Source organism: Notothenia rossii, assembly GCF_949606895.1.
Source record: "Notothenia rossii genome assembly, chromosome: 9".
Lineage (NCBI taxonomy): Eukaryota > Metazoa > Chordata > Actinopteri > Perciformes > Nototheniidae > Notothenia > Notothenia rossii.
In genome coordinates, this window is record NC_136907.1 from 20,755,416 (window position 1) to 20,775,461 (window position 20,046).

Sequence of the window (20,046 nt, forward strand, 5' to 3'; positions counted from 1 at the left end):
CTCAATTCCCACAAGCTCTCTCTTTTCCTCTCCCTGACTCTTCCTCTCTCGCTCCACTGTGAGGAGGAGACTGGAGGTGACTGGACCTCTGGCACAGTTATAAATCCACTGCACTTCTATTATTGATGAGAAGCCTTAAAGGTGTTTATCGCCCCGTCTTTCCTTTAGTGAAGGGATGAGCAGACTGATGCTTTGAAAGGCGGTGAGAGAGCCAGCAGGGGAGGAAGAAACCAAAACCTGCTAATACAGAACAAATTCGAGGAAAATGATTGATGGGTGTCTGTTTATAAATTAATTGACTGGGTAAAACAAAAGCCTGAATGCTGAATTTAATAATTACAGTGTTGCAGTATCATGTCAAATCTTTAACACTGGTTATGAAATGAATCCGGTCCACAATGGTTGCTTGCTGATGCCTGATCTCTTTGTTGTGTTTGCTCACTCCTGCCTTTGTGAGAGATCTTCCCTCGGGCTAACAGGGTAGGCTATTTATAGTAGGCTCATTGTTGTTGCTGTTATGGGACAGTGTGTCCTACATACACTGGGAGCTGATATTACATTAAAGCAAGTGTTGATGTCACAGATTGTATAAGGAGTCATTCTCAAGAGATATCTTGCCTCGCCGCTCTCCAGCATCGTGAAAGACCTTCGTACGACAGACGCTGCCTGCGAGGCCACCACTCGCATTTATCCGCCACAGTAAAGAGATTACAATCGGATCCGCCTGACGTGAAACAGAGCTATCGCCATTATCTGATTCGATAACTTGAATCTAATCTGCAGGCGATTTGAGAACATTTGAAGAAATCCTTCAAATTAACGTGAAGGGCAGGGTGGAGGAAACTTCCCTTTATTAATGAAAATGTCCTGTGCTGTCACAAAAAATATTCCCCCAGCGTCACAGGACATGAAGACAGATGTGCACTGAAGGTCAGAGTTAAACTCATAAGGCCGGCAATAATGAAGATCATTATGTAGAGGGCAGACACCTTTACACACAAATATCTCAGTAGAGAACAGAAGGTTAAAATGTGCGCAGGATTAATGGTTTAAATGAGCATACACACATCAAAAACAAACTATACTTGTGGGTTTAACGGGTTTAATAACTCATTACTCTGCTGAGCATTTGTGTAAATATCCCTGTTATGCCCCGTTACAAGTGAAACTACAGTGGCAAAAGCAATTAGCAAAAAATGATAGATATCTGCATGTAATTGTATTATTGCACTTGGTAAGACAATTTCAAAAATAATGTAACAGTGTATAAAACCTAATCCAAAGCGCAATATAACAACATATTCTGCTTTAGTTTTTCCTGGTAAAAGAGGACATTATTATTTGTATACAGTTAAGACGTCACCTGTTAGGAGGTTGATTTAAGCCACATTTGTTCTAAGAAGAACAGTCTTACATTAAACTAGTGTACTGTATATTGCCTTTTAAAGGGGTTTGTTATACAGGTTTTTGTACATGTAAATGGTTTGCAAAGGCTAAAATCCCAAAGTTCCCTCCAGAAGAGTTTCTCTCCCTTTCACTATGGTGCAGTACTAAAATGGTTAAATGGTTTCAAGTCATATATAATTGTCTAGTCTATAGAAGTCCAGCTCCCTCATAATTACAGTGAATAGTTATGTCACAATCAAGTACATTTGCAAGCCTCTAACCATTGGGTTTGCCTTGAAATATGAGATAATATAAACATATAATATTGTGTCATCAAATATGGATACACATAAATGTAAATTCACAATTCCAAGTTTCATTTATAACTAACTATCCCCCCCTCACACAAATAAACAACCACATTCCTAGATTGAGATATTATCAACAATCATCCATCTAATTAAAACACCATCCATTTCCCCGAAGCAAAAGTAAAACAGATGAGAAACTCAATCATCTATTTAACTGCACACACCATGAGATACACTCTGAAAACATTCGCAGGCTGAGATGTGACCAAATGTGCAACATAGCTTCTAATCCGGCAAATGTGCACTAATGATCTTCTGAGAAAGTAAGCAAAATCCCAGTTAACCTTTATTTAATACGTTTTCGACAATGAAGTACTCTCTGCGGTGCGGCCACAGTGAGCAGCACACATTGGCAAACATTGAATCTGAATCTAGACTCATGTGGGAAAAATGTAGCTGACGATCACCTAGGAAACAAGGATGAGGAGGCTGTCTAATTCTTCCATGTGAATTAAGCCCATGGTGACCTCAAACAACGTGCGTGCAAAAAAAACAACAAATAACAGAACTGAATTGAGTGTGCCCGTCTCGCTTGTTTTAATGTTGTCTTCTAAATGAGAACCTCAAGACCTGAGGCAATCAAGATGCACTCTGTGTGTTTAAGGTAATACAAATAAATAAATGAAAAGTGCGGAGCGAACAGAGGCAGGTGAATGCTTCAGTTTAGAGACAAAAAGGTGAGAAAAACACAGTGTTTACTCCTTTTTAAATAACACTGGAACACGCAGTCCCCTGACACTCAAAGGGCTTTCAAGGACAGATATTTGGTTTCCTGTGTGGTCTTTTTCACAAACTAAGCAGGAGGAACTAGTCATGTGTGTTGGCTTCATACCTGCTCCAGTATGGAGTTGATCCTCCCCACCTCACAGTCAATGAGAAAGCGTTTCTCCTGCCGGCGGTCCATCTCCTCGATGATTCGTCTGTACTCAATGGGATCCACAACGTTCCCCACCGAGCGGGCTGTCACCTGCCAGTTATTGGCAACAGCTGACTCCATGATGGCCTGGAGGATTGCAAAACCTGGAGGAGCAGAGGGAGAAGAGCTCCATCACACAACTGTCTTTAGCCGGAGAACAGCAGAAGGTAAATGCTGTGCTGAGACTTCAAATGGCTGAGAGGGTATTCTGGCTTTCAACATGCTTAATGTCTAACAGCTTTTTATTACAGCTATTAACAAAGTCATGATGCAGCAATTACATATTTATCTGCACAATGAAAGAAAATGAATATTTACAGCAGGTAAACAAGGTATTGAAGCAAGTGGTTGCAGAATAATAAGGTCTGATCCCTATCCATGTGGGTGTTATTTAAAGAGACTCTAGACAATAGAATATAGATGGATGGGGGAATGAGTCTGAACAATATGCTCAGATTCTCTTGTTTTGTGAATGTACGTTAATTAAACATCTCTGTCTGAAACAAGCAGATTAGAAATAAGAAAGCAGGCAAGACAGACGAAGCAGATTCAGGAAAAAATACGGAGAAGTCCACAGAGAGGTGGATGTACCCACAAAAGATTCAGTTAAAACTGTGGCAGACATAAAGAAAGACGGAGAGGTTACAGAGCGTAATTAACTAATTATCATAACTGGGAAACGGCTGTGTCCCATGTTGCCTGAGCAGCGTGTCACAGAAGGTCACCGCACTTATCTCTCTTTCCTGCGTCACTCAGCAATTCGAAACTGGCTAATTTAAGGCTAACACAAGTAGGGAGCAAAGACACAACAGTAAGACATGTAGCATAGGCTCCTGCAGATGAAGTGAAACGGACTGCAAGCAGTTTGAGGAGCACAATTGCCAATGCAGCGCTCACTGTGCCTTGGGATGAATCAGAAAATGAAAGGAAGAAGCTGAGCTGACGGTAACCTGGCGGGGCAGCGACACTGAAAAGCCACAAAATGCCTGCAGGAATTTGGATGGTTCCACTGATAGCTCACTAAAGGGGTTACAGATACACGGTCAGCAGTCATGATGGGCCACAAAGGCACTTTCTAAATAAGCAGAAATGAGACATCAGTGACTCAAGCTGAATGAGGCTAATATAAGGCTTTTTACATTCTCTATTATTTCCCTTCAAAAGCAGCATACTGGGGTCATTTTGAAACACCTTCAATCATACAGTTTGTTAATTTGATTTGTTAACCTGATGTCACAGTCAAGTCAGATGTGATATTATCAGCTTCTTTTCAGACATTTTATAAATGTGAATGTGTGGTTGGTGCTGTTGTTGAAAGGAAGGTGAGCTGTCTTATTACTGGGATTTTTCCAGTGAACCACAACCTCCTGCTGAGCTTTCATGAAGCCGATTCAACAAGAGATCTGTTATGTGAGGACAAACACACACACTGTCACATGTCCTGTTATCCACGTGCCTCTGTACTGAAACAGGTAATAACATCCAACCTTGGGTTGTGGAAAATGTCCTATAATTCTGTCTTGTTACTTCTCCAAAAGGTTAAAAAACATGTGGCCTTTCAGATTTGACAGTGAAAGCACTTTTAACTGCTGCTGTTATCCATTTTAATTCATTATTATAACACAAATAAACACAAGCTTCAGTTAGACTACAGTTATATTTGTACCATATTAATGCTCCTGACAGACTTAAGGGAAAAACTCAAATGTGTTGAATACATTCTGTGTTTTCATACAATACCAAGTCATGAATTAACATTATGTTTATTATTTTGAGTAAAAGCTAAGGCCATTATAAAAAGTGTCGGCTGATCTACACACAATAGGTCAAACCAGCTTTGTTTAGGTTATTTTAAGTTCAGGTTGATTGTTATTTGAATTAAGGACAATTGATTATATAAATAATTTGCATTTGAATTTGCCCTACAGTATCCCGCACGGTAGAGATGTATCTTCTTTAAATATCGTGAAGATTAAAAGGTTTGTTTTCTAAGAACTATAGCTCTGTAAGTAAAGGTTGAACAATGGCATCAATTCAAATCCATCAAAATTAAAGTGAATGCACATCCATTCAAATCCAGCTCATTGTGTGTTAAAGCTGCGAGAGAAAACGTATAAACTGAGATGTAAAGCAGTCATTAAAAAACACATCATGTAGGAACACAAACAGCTGTTAAAAAGGTAACACCTTATCAAGCAGAACAATTATTAACAACACAAAAACAGCAGAATAAATAACAGCTCCCAAGACAGATAATGACAACCTAGATCAGGCATTTGCATATTTCCATTATCTGAAGTACAGTGAACACAATATGTTGAGTGGCAGTGACAAAGCATGGTATATGGGAGCTTATTACTTGGGTCATAACTAAGGGACAAAAAATAAAATGTTTTAGCACAGCCAACACACTGACTGGACTAAATGAGCCGAGCAAAGAGGCGTCACATGCTGCGTTACCCTTTACTCTCAGAGCGGGGATAAAACTGCTGATTACCTTAAATAGAGGATATTAATACTGCTGCTGAGTAAGCCGATGTAAAATGTGTTTATGTAAATACAAGTCAGATACAGAGCCTCTCTACGCAAAGCTTTCATTACACGGGCTGAATGGAAGCTGTTTTAGTGCTCTGAGTCCCAGTGCAGTGCTGCCAGCCTCCCTGCAGCACAGACCAGACTGGTCTTAACTATCATGGCTGCTGAAGCTGTTATATCACCTCCTGCATGTTCGCTTTATTAGGTTATGCACAGAAGTCAGTGCCCATTAATACTTTAGGCAGCGTTTGGGAGGGTTATACAGGAATGCATGCATTATGTGTGATGGTACGGGTATAATAAACCCCCAGTGAGGCTGAAACATGCCTTTTTAATATTAAAGTTCCTAATTTCCTGAATTATTGAATTGTTATTGCTATTAGACCTGAATTCTAAAGTTACTCTCCACCCAAGACTGCTGCAGTATTTTTTGCTTCACTTGGATGTTTGACCTTCACTGTGCAAAATGATGTATGTGCAGAGTTTCAAACTAGAAGGCTGTTTAGACATTCATCGGCTGAAGGAGGGAAGTTTCTCTGCTGACCTTGAATCTAAGAATTGTAGATACGAACATGACTTTGTGACACCGCATCGAGTTTAGATGCCGATCACGACCCCACTTACACAAGTTTAATTTGAAGACATGAAACCACCAGTGCAAAAACACTGACTTTTTTCAGTAAAGTAAGGGAGATTTTGTGTCCAGCCATTACACTTTGAAATGAATAAGATTTGCATATTTATAGATAGAGGGCAAAGAAGTATGTGTAATATAATTGTATTTTGTGAAAAATAACCCTCACATTATAATTCGAAGCACAATGTCTTAAATATGTCTGGCAAGGATCTAAAGAGTTTCTAGAAAAGTTTTAAATGATTGCAGAAACCAAATTATGGACACTGTGTGTCTTACACTGTGTATCCCATTAGCAGCCGGTTAAGCCTCAGATTACTAGCAGCTTCCTGTAGAGCCACACAAGGTTTTATGCAACTGTTTCTCATATGCAGTCCTAATCCCCAGCACCTATAAACAGACGTTGATGTGTAACATTTCTGGAGATCTCCTTAAAGAGGGATCAATTGTAAAAAGTGGACCAATGATCCATTTAATATTAAGTCTGTTTTGGTTTCACAGTTAAAGCCCTGCTTCTGTGTATCGAGAGGCTGGGCCATGAATGTACTTGCAGAAGTTTTTTCTTTACTAGTTAGAAATGTAGTGCTTGAAAATGTTATTAGATGAATCAAAAAGGGTGGTATATTCATGAATGTACGTCAAATGATAATTAAGCAACATGCAACAGAACACGGCAGATACGTTTCCTAAAACTAGTCAGTCAAATCCCAATAATGTTAACCTGTTGTTTAGGGTTCATCTTGACAAGCTCCCTCCTTGGCCATAATCCTGTGTTCACTTTCTGCTATTGGGTTGGAATATCTTCTCACAATTAAACCGCACTGGGGCTTGCCAAGAAACATTGTTTTTGTCCAAATAGTAGTGCGGTTACTGCGTTTAACTGCCCAAATATATTTCACCACAGAGTTCAGAGTTTTGAATAAAAGGACTTCATGTTTATGTTGTGATGATAAATGTTTTGTGAAAGTTCCCATATACATGTGTTGAGCATCTATGTGCTGTGCAAATGACCCACAGTAAAACAAAGACACTCACCATGCAAGGCAGTGCTGACCTGTACTTCTAACATTCTGCATTATTTATTCATTTCTTTCTTCAATCGTCCATTCACAACAAAACTAAAAACGTCTTTTCTTAGACATCCACTGGTGACCGGCCCTGATGGAAATGTGAGCTGTGAGCTCCTAAGTATTCAGAGCAGCGACTCGGCTGACATGTTTGCCCTCCATTCCCCTGCTGGTGACCTTCACAGTGAAGTGCTCCACAGACAGCACTCAGATCAGGTATGGCCTTTAAAGACAAGTGGCTCTCGCTGGGTGCCACGGCATTAGCCACTCAAGAGTCTAAGATGTGTGTTGGCATGTCTGATACTGAGGGAAGTTAAGGAATTCAAAATGTGTGTTAGTGAGACTGCATTGTTTAAGTGCACAATGAAGAGTCTGATCGTGGATAAGAAGTTGCCGGGCCGACAGCAGACCGGTTCAGTCATCATCCAGACTTTATCAGGCAGAAACATGTTTCTTTTTATCAGCTCGAAATGATCAAAACAAGAATCAAGCACAGTGTATCTCTGAGGGAAAGTGAAGAAGCAGAAGCGAGTGTCAGCTCGCCTCCCAGTACCCTGAGATATAGTGCTGAACAGCATGAGCTGGGATATGCATGGCATTTTAAAACATGTTAGAAGCTGCTTCAGAAAAAAGGATTTTGAGGGATTGAGAAACGTTCCTCCTGAGAGTTTTATTTTCACTCCTTTTCTGTCAGTAAACTAAGCTGGATATGTTGGATTTTCACGTTTGTATGAGCTTGGAAGTGTTAAGCTATTCAGTTTGCTTACAATGGAAGACATGTAGACATATAAGCTTGAAGTCCAAAGTGAAGTGAAGGACTTTTCTGAAAGTGACATTTATTTGACTTCAATAAGCACAAATGGGAAATCTGAATGTCAAAGGACGTGGAAGGTGACATGTTGAATATTAACACTGGAGTGGTTTGTCATTCTTTTTATCCAAGAATCTTGGTTGACTTTGTAAACAGATGGCACGTTTTACAACAGCCAGCAGGCAGGACGACCATCAAGGGTATTTTACGGAGTCAATTATTCTGCACTGTCCTGAAAAATAATACATATTCAAAATCGGGAGCATATTGTCACAGGGCTATATATAGCAGGGGGGAAATGATTTCATTTCTCATACAAGTAAAATGTTTTACAAAGACAGCCTTGATGTCAGGCAGAATATGAATCACTCAAGTGCTGTGTAGCGCCGGAATGGAAGTACATTTGTCAAGGGTCCAAAACAACAACTTTAAATGGATGCTAATGTTGCAGTGGGTCTACTGGATGTGCAGATAGGCAACTGTTTGCTCGCGAGACACATTTATGTCTACAAGAGTATCTGTCAGGTTGCTTAGAAGTTATTCTGTCATCAATAGCCGTCAATTGATGCTTCCCTACAGCTGCTGTAATCAGTATAAGGGGTCGCACGAGTACTTTTCATGTGAAAGAGGTCACTAATCTGACTCAGCTCTATAGATATTTTAGTGTATTTCAGCTCATTCTTTTGGTTTTCCAAAACCCTCTATGGCTCACTCTTTCAGCTTTTAACCAGCACGCAGCTCTTTAAGCTAAAAGAAGAATAAAGCTCTTAAAACCAACTATAAACTACCTTTGTAGCGTCACATGGCATAAATATAAAGTTAGCAACCAGCTAGCAAACATGACAGAGTATGCGGCTGCTAACAAGCCAGATATATTTTCCTAAAGGTTTTGTAGCAACCACAAAGAGTTACAAAATAATTAATATCAGCTATCAGCAGGTGACCCCATGACTGTAATAGTCATATTAATACATTATTATAATAAATGCTAATGTAACTGCGAAATGTGTAAAAAGGCAACTGTTCGCAAGCAAGGTTATCAGATCAATTAAAAAGTATATATATAGATAACGAATATTGCAAGTAAAAAAGAAGTCAGGCTGTATTAAGAGTAAAGAACTAATTCAAAAACAAGGACACGTTTACCTAATTGGACTTTTTTTAATCTAATCTAATGTTTTGATAGTTAACAAAGTTAGTTGGTAGCACAGTAAGTAGCAGAGAGAAACACACACACTTAAACAGGCACAGGCACACACCATATATATATACACACACACACACACACACACACACACACACACACACACACACACACACACACACACACACACACACACACACACACACACACACACACACACACACACACACACACACACACACACACACACACACACACAACACACACACACACACACACACACACACACACACTTACAAACAAACAAACAAACAAACCTGTAGGCAAAGAACAAAAGAGAAAGAAAAAGCTTTGAGTTATTGCAACATCTGTTTTCTCTGCAGTTCCTTCTGCACCAGCACTCAACTGGACAGATTGTTCTTTCATCAGCCCACAACTGAAATCAGTTTTAACTGGCTGCTACTCACGGAGAAAAAGAGACGACAATTGTTCTGCTGAAGAGATAAGAACTGACATGAACCAGACCTGCGACATGTTTAATATCATGCAAATGAACGTGACATTTGTGGTATGACAGTCAAGCAGAGGGGCAAACTGTCGCTGTAATGTACTGGCCAAAAATAATTTCCAGAAATCCGGCACAGAGCAACACAAATATATGCTGTCTCCAAAAGGTTTTCCTTTGTTAAGCCACCAGACCATACTACGGCACTGAGATTATGTTCCACACCGCATTTATGACCACGTCTATAAACACAAAACACACTTTACTTTGAAGTTTTTCCAAAAAATGCACCAAAAGCAGAGTTGTGCTGAATATATGAGCTTAGTAGCTTACACAGCTCCACTGCCCAGGAGATAAGTGTGTTCTCCTCTGATAGGGTGTTCTCTGCAGCTCAGACGATTGCTCTCATAGCAGTACCGCTAACAGGTTGAACTTTGAAAGTAATAAAATTGTAGGTAACTCAAACCCATGAATATCATCTTGGAAAAAATAATCTTTAAAATGACATATTGATAGGGCTGGGCGATATGGAGAAAATAAAACATCACAACGTTTGTCATCAAATACTTAATATTTTTTTTATATTTTGTGGATATTTAGGGTTGAATATTGGTTCCGTCAAAAATAATTGTTTAGATTTTTGCCAAATAATCATTAGTAATTTGGAGATATGGCTAAGTCAGTCATAGCTAATAATAGAACTGCTAAAAGAGTTCAGAAAATGACACCCATTTATAAACCATGAAAAAACACATACAATGTTACAATATCCGAATGTTACACTATGTCAATACACTATCGACATATTTCCCAGCACTACATATTACTTTTTCTTCACTTGACTGAAAATGTACTACAGCTTACTTTTTAAATCCTGAAGGACAAATATTTGATCGAATATAGAATAAAACAAGATTGATTTCCTCTGTAGGAGATAGAGTTAGGAGAAAGAGACGGAGGCTGGGCCGGCACCTGGCTGTGTGTCCTGTCCTGGGCAGCGTCTCACATGGCGTGGGGAGAGTCTCCACTGTGACTCAGGCGTCCTTCCCCCCTCCCTGCAGAAGGTGACCTCTTTAAAAATTCTCTTACAGCCGTTTCAACCTGCTCCGTCGTCATGGGACGCCTAAAGCTCAGCGCGACTCCAAAGGGGGGCTCAGACAAAGAACTTACTTCAGAAAAATCTATAAAAAAATCTCATATCTTATATAAAGCTGCACAAAGAGGACTGCTTCAGTTGGCAATGCTAACTGAGCCGGCGATATAAAAAGGATCAAAGCTGCCAAATGACAGTAAAAGGCCACATTTGAGTACAATTAACTAACTAACTACGCCTACTCCCAGCGCAGACCAATGCAGATAACAGCTCCCTCTTCCAAATGAGCTGCACAGAGCCCTGCACCACCACACCACTCACTCCTAGTGCCAAACCCCGATCAGAGATAATCAAACAGATCATTTCTTATCTAGTGACAGCTGCACCGAATGTTGAGCCTTCCTCATTGTGTTTCCTATCATCTTTTGGTTTGTTTTTCACACATTTCATTAGGTCATTTGTATAGTTTTGTCGCAAGATGATTAATATTGTGAAATACAAGCGTAAAGCCAGACTAAACACACATATTTATATTTGAAACGCATACGAAGAAATGCCTGCTTGAGCCCATCAGTTAAAGCTGCACTAACAGCCTGTTGTTTTTTAGCTCCCCTCTATAAAAATAAATAAAACAGATTCCAGTCTCAGGATAAAATGGTGCTTTCTGCTGGGCAGAAGAGAGAAAGCGCATCACATCAATCTGTTTCATAATGCAAAAACACTGCGGTTGTAATGGCCTTGTGTTGTTCTGAAAGCAAGTGTCCTGAAATAGATGAGAGATGTTTGAGCAACACTGAGAGAAGAGCCGGAGTATAAACACAGCAGTGCCTATAAAGCAGAGGGTCGCTCTATTAGTCACCTGGTTTCTTTTACGGCCAAGTGCTGAGGTTACAGCAGATTAGATATGACAAGCTGGATCCAAAAGCAGAGGGGGGGGGGGGGGGGGGGCTCGGAGTAGAAAGCATTGGGTGCATCTGACAGCATGTCTGACAGTGCATGGCCCCATGTGCCATTTGCTGTTTTCTGACGCCGGAGAGGCACAAACGTTTTGCTGACTCCTCCGTTCCTTCCCTCACTCCTCGTCTCCACACAGATTCATTTTCTTTTCTATTCATTTGAAGATGTCTTTCTCTCTGCGAACAGCTGAGTCGACACTGTTGAGCTGAGAGGGAAATCTTTGCTCAAGACTAAATAAACCTCATGCCACTGAACTGCTCACCCCTGCATTCTCATTGAGCTGACATGAGGGTGATTACTTTTTAAATGAGAGCAGGAATAATCTTACAGGTCACTCATCAATGTTTACATTTTAAAAAAAGTGGCAGCATAATGAGTAGAGAGGTGACAGGGGTAACAGGAAGAGCATTGATTGTTTGTTGTCAATAGTAACAGATATTGCAAATATGATTGATTTAGCTTTAGGTTGCTTATTGACAAGATTTCAAGATGTCTCAGGTCTGACATTATTATGTGTCCCTCCGTAACAAGCACGTTGGGTGAAAACAATCGTGTATACTGTACCTACAATGATCGACCAAGTATTCAATACTTTTATATTATTCCAAAGATTCTGTGGTAATGATTTGCAGATATATAACGCTGGACTACCCTTCATACCACCTCCCCATACATCAAGGTGAAGGGAAAGTAGCTTTCGGCCATTACTGTATGTGAAGATGATAAATTGAAACTAAATTAGGTGTCGACGTAAATAGGATTGGAAAATGTAACAACAAACTCTGTGAGACAAAATATACATGTCAAGTATGTATACAAATGATACAGGGGTAGCAGGGCGGCTTCAGGCAATATATTTAAGTAATTGGGATTTTCGTTACTGATGTTGCACTTGTGATATGATTCGCAATAGTAAAGGGAATTACCATTTTTTATAAAATATACACGATATTTTAATATGATTATCGTGGTAAGAAGAACCATACCGAACGAGTGTTTTTGATGATTTTTATGATACTGTTTATAGGCTGGGACTTAATTCCGATATTTTCACAGATTTGAAATATAGCGCTTAATGTGTTTTTGACATTTCACTTTTGCGATTTTAATAACATTTCCATTCATTGTGCTGCCCTAGTTAAAGCTATCTGACTTTTGATTAAGTACTCATTCAAACTAAAGGCATACAAAGCTGTGAGGGATGTAGGAACTGTCCAAGGTTCTGAAACAGTGATCTGTTAACCTGTTAAGCCCTGAGCCTGTTGTTCAGGTCTCAGGCTCGAAAATGACATTCCCAAAACAAATGGCTATAACTTCCCTTCTAAAAGGGGTAAATTAATAAACTTTTTTCTCAAAGCAATGATAAACCTGTGAGTTGTATGTAGAAGAGTCAGAATCAATATAGATGTTTTTATTTTAAAGTATATTCAGATTGAAGATAGTAACAAAAAGTAAATGTGTCACGGTTCTCATGTTATGTCACGTTTTTAGTTTTGTATGTCTAGGTTTGGGTTTATTTTGCTGTTCGGTTCTCCCTGTCATGTTTTCCTCCTTGTGTATTGTCTGGTCCCTCTCCCTGTGTTTTTCCTCCCTGTCGTTTGTTTCCCTGGTGTGTCTGATTGTGTTCACCTGTGGCCCTTGTGTTTCTCCTCCCCTGCCCAACTGTTTCTCGTCTTGTGATTACCCCTCCCTGTATTTAGTCTTGTCTCTTCCTGTGTTCGGTGTCGGTTCATTGTTTGTCTCTCCTGTCTACCTCCATGTTGGTCACGGTCAGTTTTGTGTATTCTTGCTATCTTGTACTATCCATGTTTTTGATTCATGCCATGTTTTTTTGTTTTTTAGCTTTTAAATAAAGCTCGCTTTTGTTTATAACCTTTACCTTTTTGTAGTCTGTATTTGGGTCCTACCTTTTCCCGCGAATCTCTGAAACTGAAATCTAGGCTCAAACTAGTAAATGTGAAGTTGGATTATCAGGAATTTTTTCAAAGTGACACAGACACATTGGATTAACCATTGGATTAACCTTCAGCAGCGTTTTTATTGTGTTGATGCCATTGAACACAAGTTTTGATCAGAAACAGCAAAAGGTGAGATATTTCTCCCGTGTTTGGTCCGTAAAGCTCCGTGTTGTGATATCTGTGTTTGCTTCCCCTGTCGCGAGTTCTGTACTTTCTGAATCTGTGGAATCTCAGCTTGCTAATCGATATCTTGTTTTTGCAGATCCGATATGTAATAAGGGTAATTATACCTAGAGTTCTGTGCTAAGTGTGTTAGCATTTTTTCGCTCAGGGCTCATTTAGACGCTTCTTGTGAGACTTGTGTTTTGTTTCGGTAAAGATGGTTCGTATCGTCAGTTAACTGAGTTTCTTCCCGTTAAGTGGGTATGACACATTCATAGGTTTTTAAATGTTAAGAAGCCCTGAGACACAGTTTTGTGAAGAAAAAAAACGTTGGCGGGGGCCTCCGGGTTGAACAGGTTAAATGCAATGAGTGCTTTTTTACAATGTGTGGTTGCTTTTAAGATATAACATCATGTAACACTTATGCATTAAATGTCAAATACAACTACACCTATGTCACATATTTTATTGAGTTGTGTACTTATACTTATCCCAAATGTTTTCAAAAAATGTTTAATGCTAGATAAACCTGTTATTTTAGTCAAGGTAATTGTTCATTTGATTTGGTCGATGGCGATGTATCCCCTTTGAGCATGCTTCCCAGTTGAGGTTGTCTGCAAAATCTGTGATAAACTGCATTTTCATCTTATTTCAAGCCACATTTCTATGACACACTATTAAGATTAGGGATCTTTTAAACTCTTTTACCGGCTGCAGGATTGTAGTCTTTGTTCGTCTGGATCTTATCAGAGGGACAAACTGAGCAATCGTTAGCAGCAGCAGAAAACGTTCAGAGAAAAATGGACTTTTACTGTGAAACTGCTTTATTCAGTGTTTTTCCACTGCTTTAAACACCAGGTCTAGTTGTTGCGTAGAGATAAAGATGTCTACAGATATTCCACTTCTGTTGAAATCCATCTGAATACCTCAATCTTTATGGGATATTTGCCAATTTTCGACAAACATCTACACATTCGGAGTGTCACCGCAGTGTGTGCAGATGAATGGCGTCATTCCTCTCGCAAAGTTTATCAAAGCATGCATCGTAGAGTATTGACTCTGTTCACATGTATTGAGCTGGTTTAGCAGAGTTACCCTGAGTACAGTTACTCCCATTTCCTAGCAAAGGACAAAGATTTACAAAGGGAAGTTATGCAATGTTTTTTTGAAGGTTGCTGTAGTTACAGAAGTGTGTTACATTCTCTGCGGCCAATCTGTTCAGTTGGAAAGATGTGTTTTTAATGTTTGAAAGGGAAGAATGTCAATAACAATGTTCTGTGTTTATTCAACTATCACAAGCCTGTCACTTACAAACTGCCCAATGCCAAGAAATACAAGCAATACATCAAATTAATTATGCCTTCCGAGAAAGGAAAAAGGTATATTATTTGGCATAAATAATGTACATACATGCTAAAGAGACAATGGGCTTGATACTGCAGTATGGAGCAGGGTCTGCAGCTTGCATGTTATTTGATGATGTTTCAAGCTACACTGCCTCTGCATGCGTGGATGTGCACGGATCAATTGGTGCAATTTTGGGCGTCTGGCAAAGCGGAGCTAGATAACAGAGGAGGTTTGCTTCATGCACAAACACTACAGCAAACGCCTCAGCTGTATCTTCTCGCTGAATGCACAGCGCTCTTTGAGGTCTGAACCAATGACGTCACAGCACACACACACTCACAGCATCCAAAAGGCCTTTTCCAAACACGATCCACTCGCAGCAATCAACTAAAAGCTATCTTATTCCCACAGATAATCTTAACTGCATTCAACACTGAGTCAGAGAGGAGCCAAAAAGACACGCTCTCCTTAAGAAAGCCACAGAAGAGAGGCACAGTGGTGGTATATCACAAGTCCTGTGTAACCTTGAGAAGAGTTTTTATTCATAGTGCCACACTTGTGCATTCCCATCTGCATCTCTATTTTCTTCAGACCCCTTTGAAACCCATTTCACACAAATGTACCTTTCAGTCACTGCTTGGCTGTTCTGTTGAATGTGAACCTCTGCTTTGCTCTTTCTATGTTCTCCATGAGGTATAATAGAGTGCGTGAACAGGGGGGGATAACAGCTCCCTTGAAGCAGAGGAGTTTGATTGATAAAGCTGTGCCACAGGCAGGGCCAATATTAGAGCCTGGGAGGAAAACAATGTTTACCCACAGGGGAGAGGTCAAGGCCTATTGATATATGTCCATCTCAAAGTGAAGGTGCAGTAAGGTGTTCACAGAGGGGAGCAGCTGCTCTGTGCCATTCACTCTCTCTACCTCCTTCTCTCTTGTCTCTCCCCCTCTCTCCCACTCTCTGTTAATGAGTGGCTGACTGCTGAGTGCGGCTCTTTAGCCGCGTGCAATTAATCAGACTTTTCCTTGCGGGTACGAAACCAACCAGACATTCAGCAGCAGGGCAGCGTGATTACACCGAATGCAAATTCTTCACCTTCCCAACTATCCACATTTGTCAGAGGGGTAGAGTGATACAGAACAAGCTGCAGTTAAGGTGGTTGGATTGTAGTCCTTCATTTTAATGGCAACAAAGAGAAAATGAAGATCTAGTTCACATTACGTGGAGTTCATGAATTGGGAGGACTACATTAGTCAGTGAGGATGAGGTTACACTGGGAACTTACCTCATGCCTTTACTCAAGTACTGTACTTGCTGCATGCTATCTCATAATCGGCTACATTTATTTCACTTCTAAGGTTCAGTTAGAAATTAAGATTTTTCATACAAACCCCCAATGAGCTTGTTTTAAGTTTTAAGTGCTTTGAGTAGGGTGCTTTTCCATCTAGTGTGCTAAATAGGTTATGTAAATGGTCTGCAAAGGCTAAAATACCAGAGTTCCCTCCAGAGGGAGTTTCTCTCCCACACACTCCCCTGCCTGCCTGAAACGCCTCCATTGGACTCCTTTGTTCATATCCGTAACATACTGACACCACTCGGTTACACGGGTCCTTCTATTGGCTATCGCTCCACACATTGTACATTGTACCTCGGTGGCGGGACATCTCTAAGCGGTTGACCAATAAAAACAGAGCCGGCCAGTTAACCAATCAGAGCAGACTGGGCTCTGGTTTCAGACAGAGGGTGGAAAGAGGTGCTGCATGTTTGAACATTAAAACATCTAAACATGTCACAGTAGAGACAGAAAATGCAAATATGAAACCTGAAAATGAGCATAATATGCTCTTAAGTATGATGCAATTAACAGGCTCAGCAGTAATGGTTGCTGAGTTTCCATTGGCAACCCAGAGAAATTGGAAAGTGCTTTTTAACAATATAAAACAACAAACAGAAAAGCACCGAAAAATAAATCATTTGGTATACTTGTTGCATTAGAGTCTAAATGTTGTTCAGAACAAGAACCAGACAACGCTCAATGTGCTTTGCTGTGTTTATCCCATTTACACAGGCATCTGTTTTAGAGATGGCAAAGCAGATCTTTGTTTGGCCGTGGGGTGAAAGTTCAAGTAACCACTCCAGTCCACATCATAAATTATGTGCGAATGGATTTCTCTGACAAAGAAACAGATTAACCGTAAAGGAAAAAAACAAAAGCGGAAGCTTTGGAGGCAAAGTATTTAGGCTGGAGGGATAATTATATTGCAAATAATGTACAACATAATCCTCGATAACTGACACATGAGGTTCAATAGTTCAAGGTAGTTTCGCACATCCTGTTGAATCTCAGACCAGACGAGCACGGGAGCTCGAAACAACACAAGGCTGTTACTGAAAATACAAGGTGACTAATATTGTATACATATTTTCAATGAAGCCTTGACTAATGTTTTATACAGTAGATAAAAAATAGACTATTTAGCTTAAATTGAGCACTTTGGAAACATGTGAGTATTATAGGCTAACTATAAATACTTTAAAAAAGCTAACATTAGCAACCATACACTAATCATCATACCAGAACAAGGAAGGTCGTCACGGAAACTCCTGACTGCATTGAATTGAACAATATTGAGTTTTATTGCCTACAAACGTGTTTTCGTCAAAGAAAGATTGTGTTGTGATGTGTTTTAATAGTAACACAATTCATTTCATTTCAAACCTTTATTTATACCCAGGTGTATCCCATTGAGATCATTGATCTCTTTTTCAAGGGAGACCTGAGGCCTGTACTACGAAGCTGGTTCAACCTAACCTGGATATGTTTGAGTTAGCCGGTTGGCCTAATCCAAAACATACGCGCTCTCGCTAAACTGTACTACGACGCGGGTTATCAAGTGGATCGCTCAAACCAGCCGTGCCCTATCTAGTTAGGTGCACGTTCACATGAGTGGTATTTGGAGCATTCGACCGATCACAAACATGGAGAAGCGTACTGACAGCGCAGCGTCACACTTCCTGAATGAAAAGTCAACTATAATATTAGACATATGAAGAAGTTAAACTTTAAACACCCATGACTTAAACACTGTATCCAGGATAAAAGCCACATAGCTGCACCTGCAAGGTGAATACAGCTGGTAACAGAAAAAGTGTTTGAATGCGTACATTAACAGGTTTATGATATCACTGCCCCGTCTAAGACACGATCTGACTTTAATTACATTTGTCTCGAGTGTTTCTTCAACTTAATGTGTTGCTTAAAATAATACTTCTGCATACAGTATGTGACACTGTGAGTGTTGCACGGCCAGATACGGCTCAGCTGACTCAGATAAGAAAATATGATACATTATGATGTGATATGCCACGGACTGTACTTAATGTTACTCTGCTCCGGTTACTTATGTTGTGGCAGATATTTAATTAAGCTTTCTTAACGCTAATGTTATAATAGTCAGATTGCTCTGAAGATGGGAGGTGATATTCTATTAATGTTCACGTTCACACAGTCGGTGATTTTTGCCGGCCGTCTTTCCTGCAACGGCAGCTTTTCAGTATTTCCTTTCTCCTGTAATATGACTTGATCGCTATAAACTCCGCACACTGAGCTCTGATTGGTCAGCAGGTGGTGCTTTCACTGAGTTGATCTCTTAGCCTGCAACCTAACCTGCTCCGGGGCAGGTTAGCCACTCAGCATCAGTTACCATGGAGATCTAGCCCGCTAAAAAGAGAAACAGCTTCGTAGGACCGGAAACCCAGAGTTTTCCCTGAAGTTAGCCGGCTAAGCGAAAATCCTGCTTCGTAGTATACCCCCCTGCTCAAGTAGGTTCCACATGAAACATAAAAAAACATAAACAGAACAACAAAAGGACATTTTACAGCATCATTACAGGGATTACAATTTACATAACTATCCACATGAACAGGTACCAACAGCTTCCGATTGAGTAGCATCCAACCGAGCTTTAAAAACATTTAGTGGCACTAGATTGCCTAGTTTCCATTTCAATTGCAGACTATTCCAAGACAGTGGAGCTGCGCATCTAAATGCTATCTTCCCTAAGACAGTCCTAGCAGTTCATGCAGCAATCATGCTTTTAACTGTTAAAAATAGCTTTGCTCCCCCTCACTGATCCACAACATTAGAATGCTGCATAAATGATAGTAATTCAATAATGTCTGATCATAAACACTGAGTGACAGGGGCCATTTTTCTGCATCATGAATACTTTTACGTTTGATTAAAGCATATGTTGCTGTTGTGCAATGCAATATTTCTACTATTTTTTAATTGTTGTATACTGTAGGGAAAATATGGGAGTACTAAAAAATACAAGTTAAATATAAATAATGCTTTAAAAAAAAGAGACAATGCTTCTCAAATGTTAAACAATAGACTTTGGGACTGCTGCATCAGCAAACTGATCACTAACTCTCCTGCATTAGTCAGAATACTTTAGAGGTCATAGAGGAGAGTAATAGGACAGAGATGGAAACTGTAATGCAATACAACTCCCAAAGTATCAGATGGGGAACATGCTGTACTTCTCCTAATATTAGTTTTATGAGACGCAAGTTCAAAATCAACCCCAAGACATTAGAGGAAGTGTTTTTGGAATTGAATTTGTTGAGACGTGTGACGGGATCTTTTAGGGATTTTTTTATTTTATGTTTCACAACAGCAGTCTGATTTTGTTGCCCTTGACAACAGTACAATCCTTGTTATCTCACGCCAGGATGTAGAGGTAATTTTAAAAAATGGTGCTCAAGGCACGTAGACGTTGGTCTTAACACTCGGCTTCTGTGGTTATTATTGGATTGAAAGCAGCTACAGAATAAGAATTACCCAAACACATTTCTATACACAGCATGTTTTGCTAGAAAGGCAAACAAGTAGCTAAAGGAGTCAAGTAGAGTTACCATGGCTTAGCTTGTTTGAAGCCTAATGTTAGCTTTTACTTCTGGCGATTATGTTCAGACCAATAAATGTTTATTTGTAAAGATAGTCTTGCTGAACAGAATGTGAAAGTGTCATAAACTTTTGTTTGCCCCAGATCTTATTTTCCGCAATATCCGAAGTCCAGTAGAAAAATACCCTTGACATTTTGTAGAGGAAACCAGAGCGATACTCATTTTTGGTTTGCCACAAAAAATGTCTTCCC

General features: G+C 39.8%; 1 protein-coding gene across 1 annotated transcript in view; it reads right to left on the bottom strand.

Moving 5' to 3' along the window:
- LOC307019832 (glutamate receptor 3-like) overlaps nt 1-20,046 on the bottom strand; it is a gene marked incomplete at its 3' end in the record, with an annotated part of 60,196 nt that overhangs the window by 21,651 nt on the left and 18,499 nt on the right. The window contains exon 4 of the mRNA XM_079650936.1: nt 2,590-2,777. Coding sequence (XP_079507062.1) covers nt 2,590-2,777 — 188 coding nt within the window. The remainder of the gene's footprint in view (nt 1-2,589; nt 2,778-20,046) is intronic.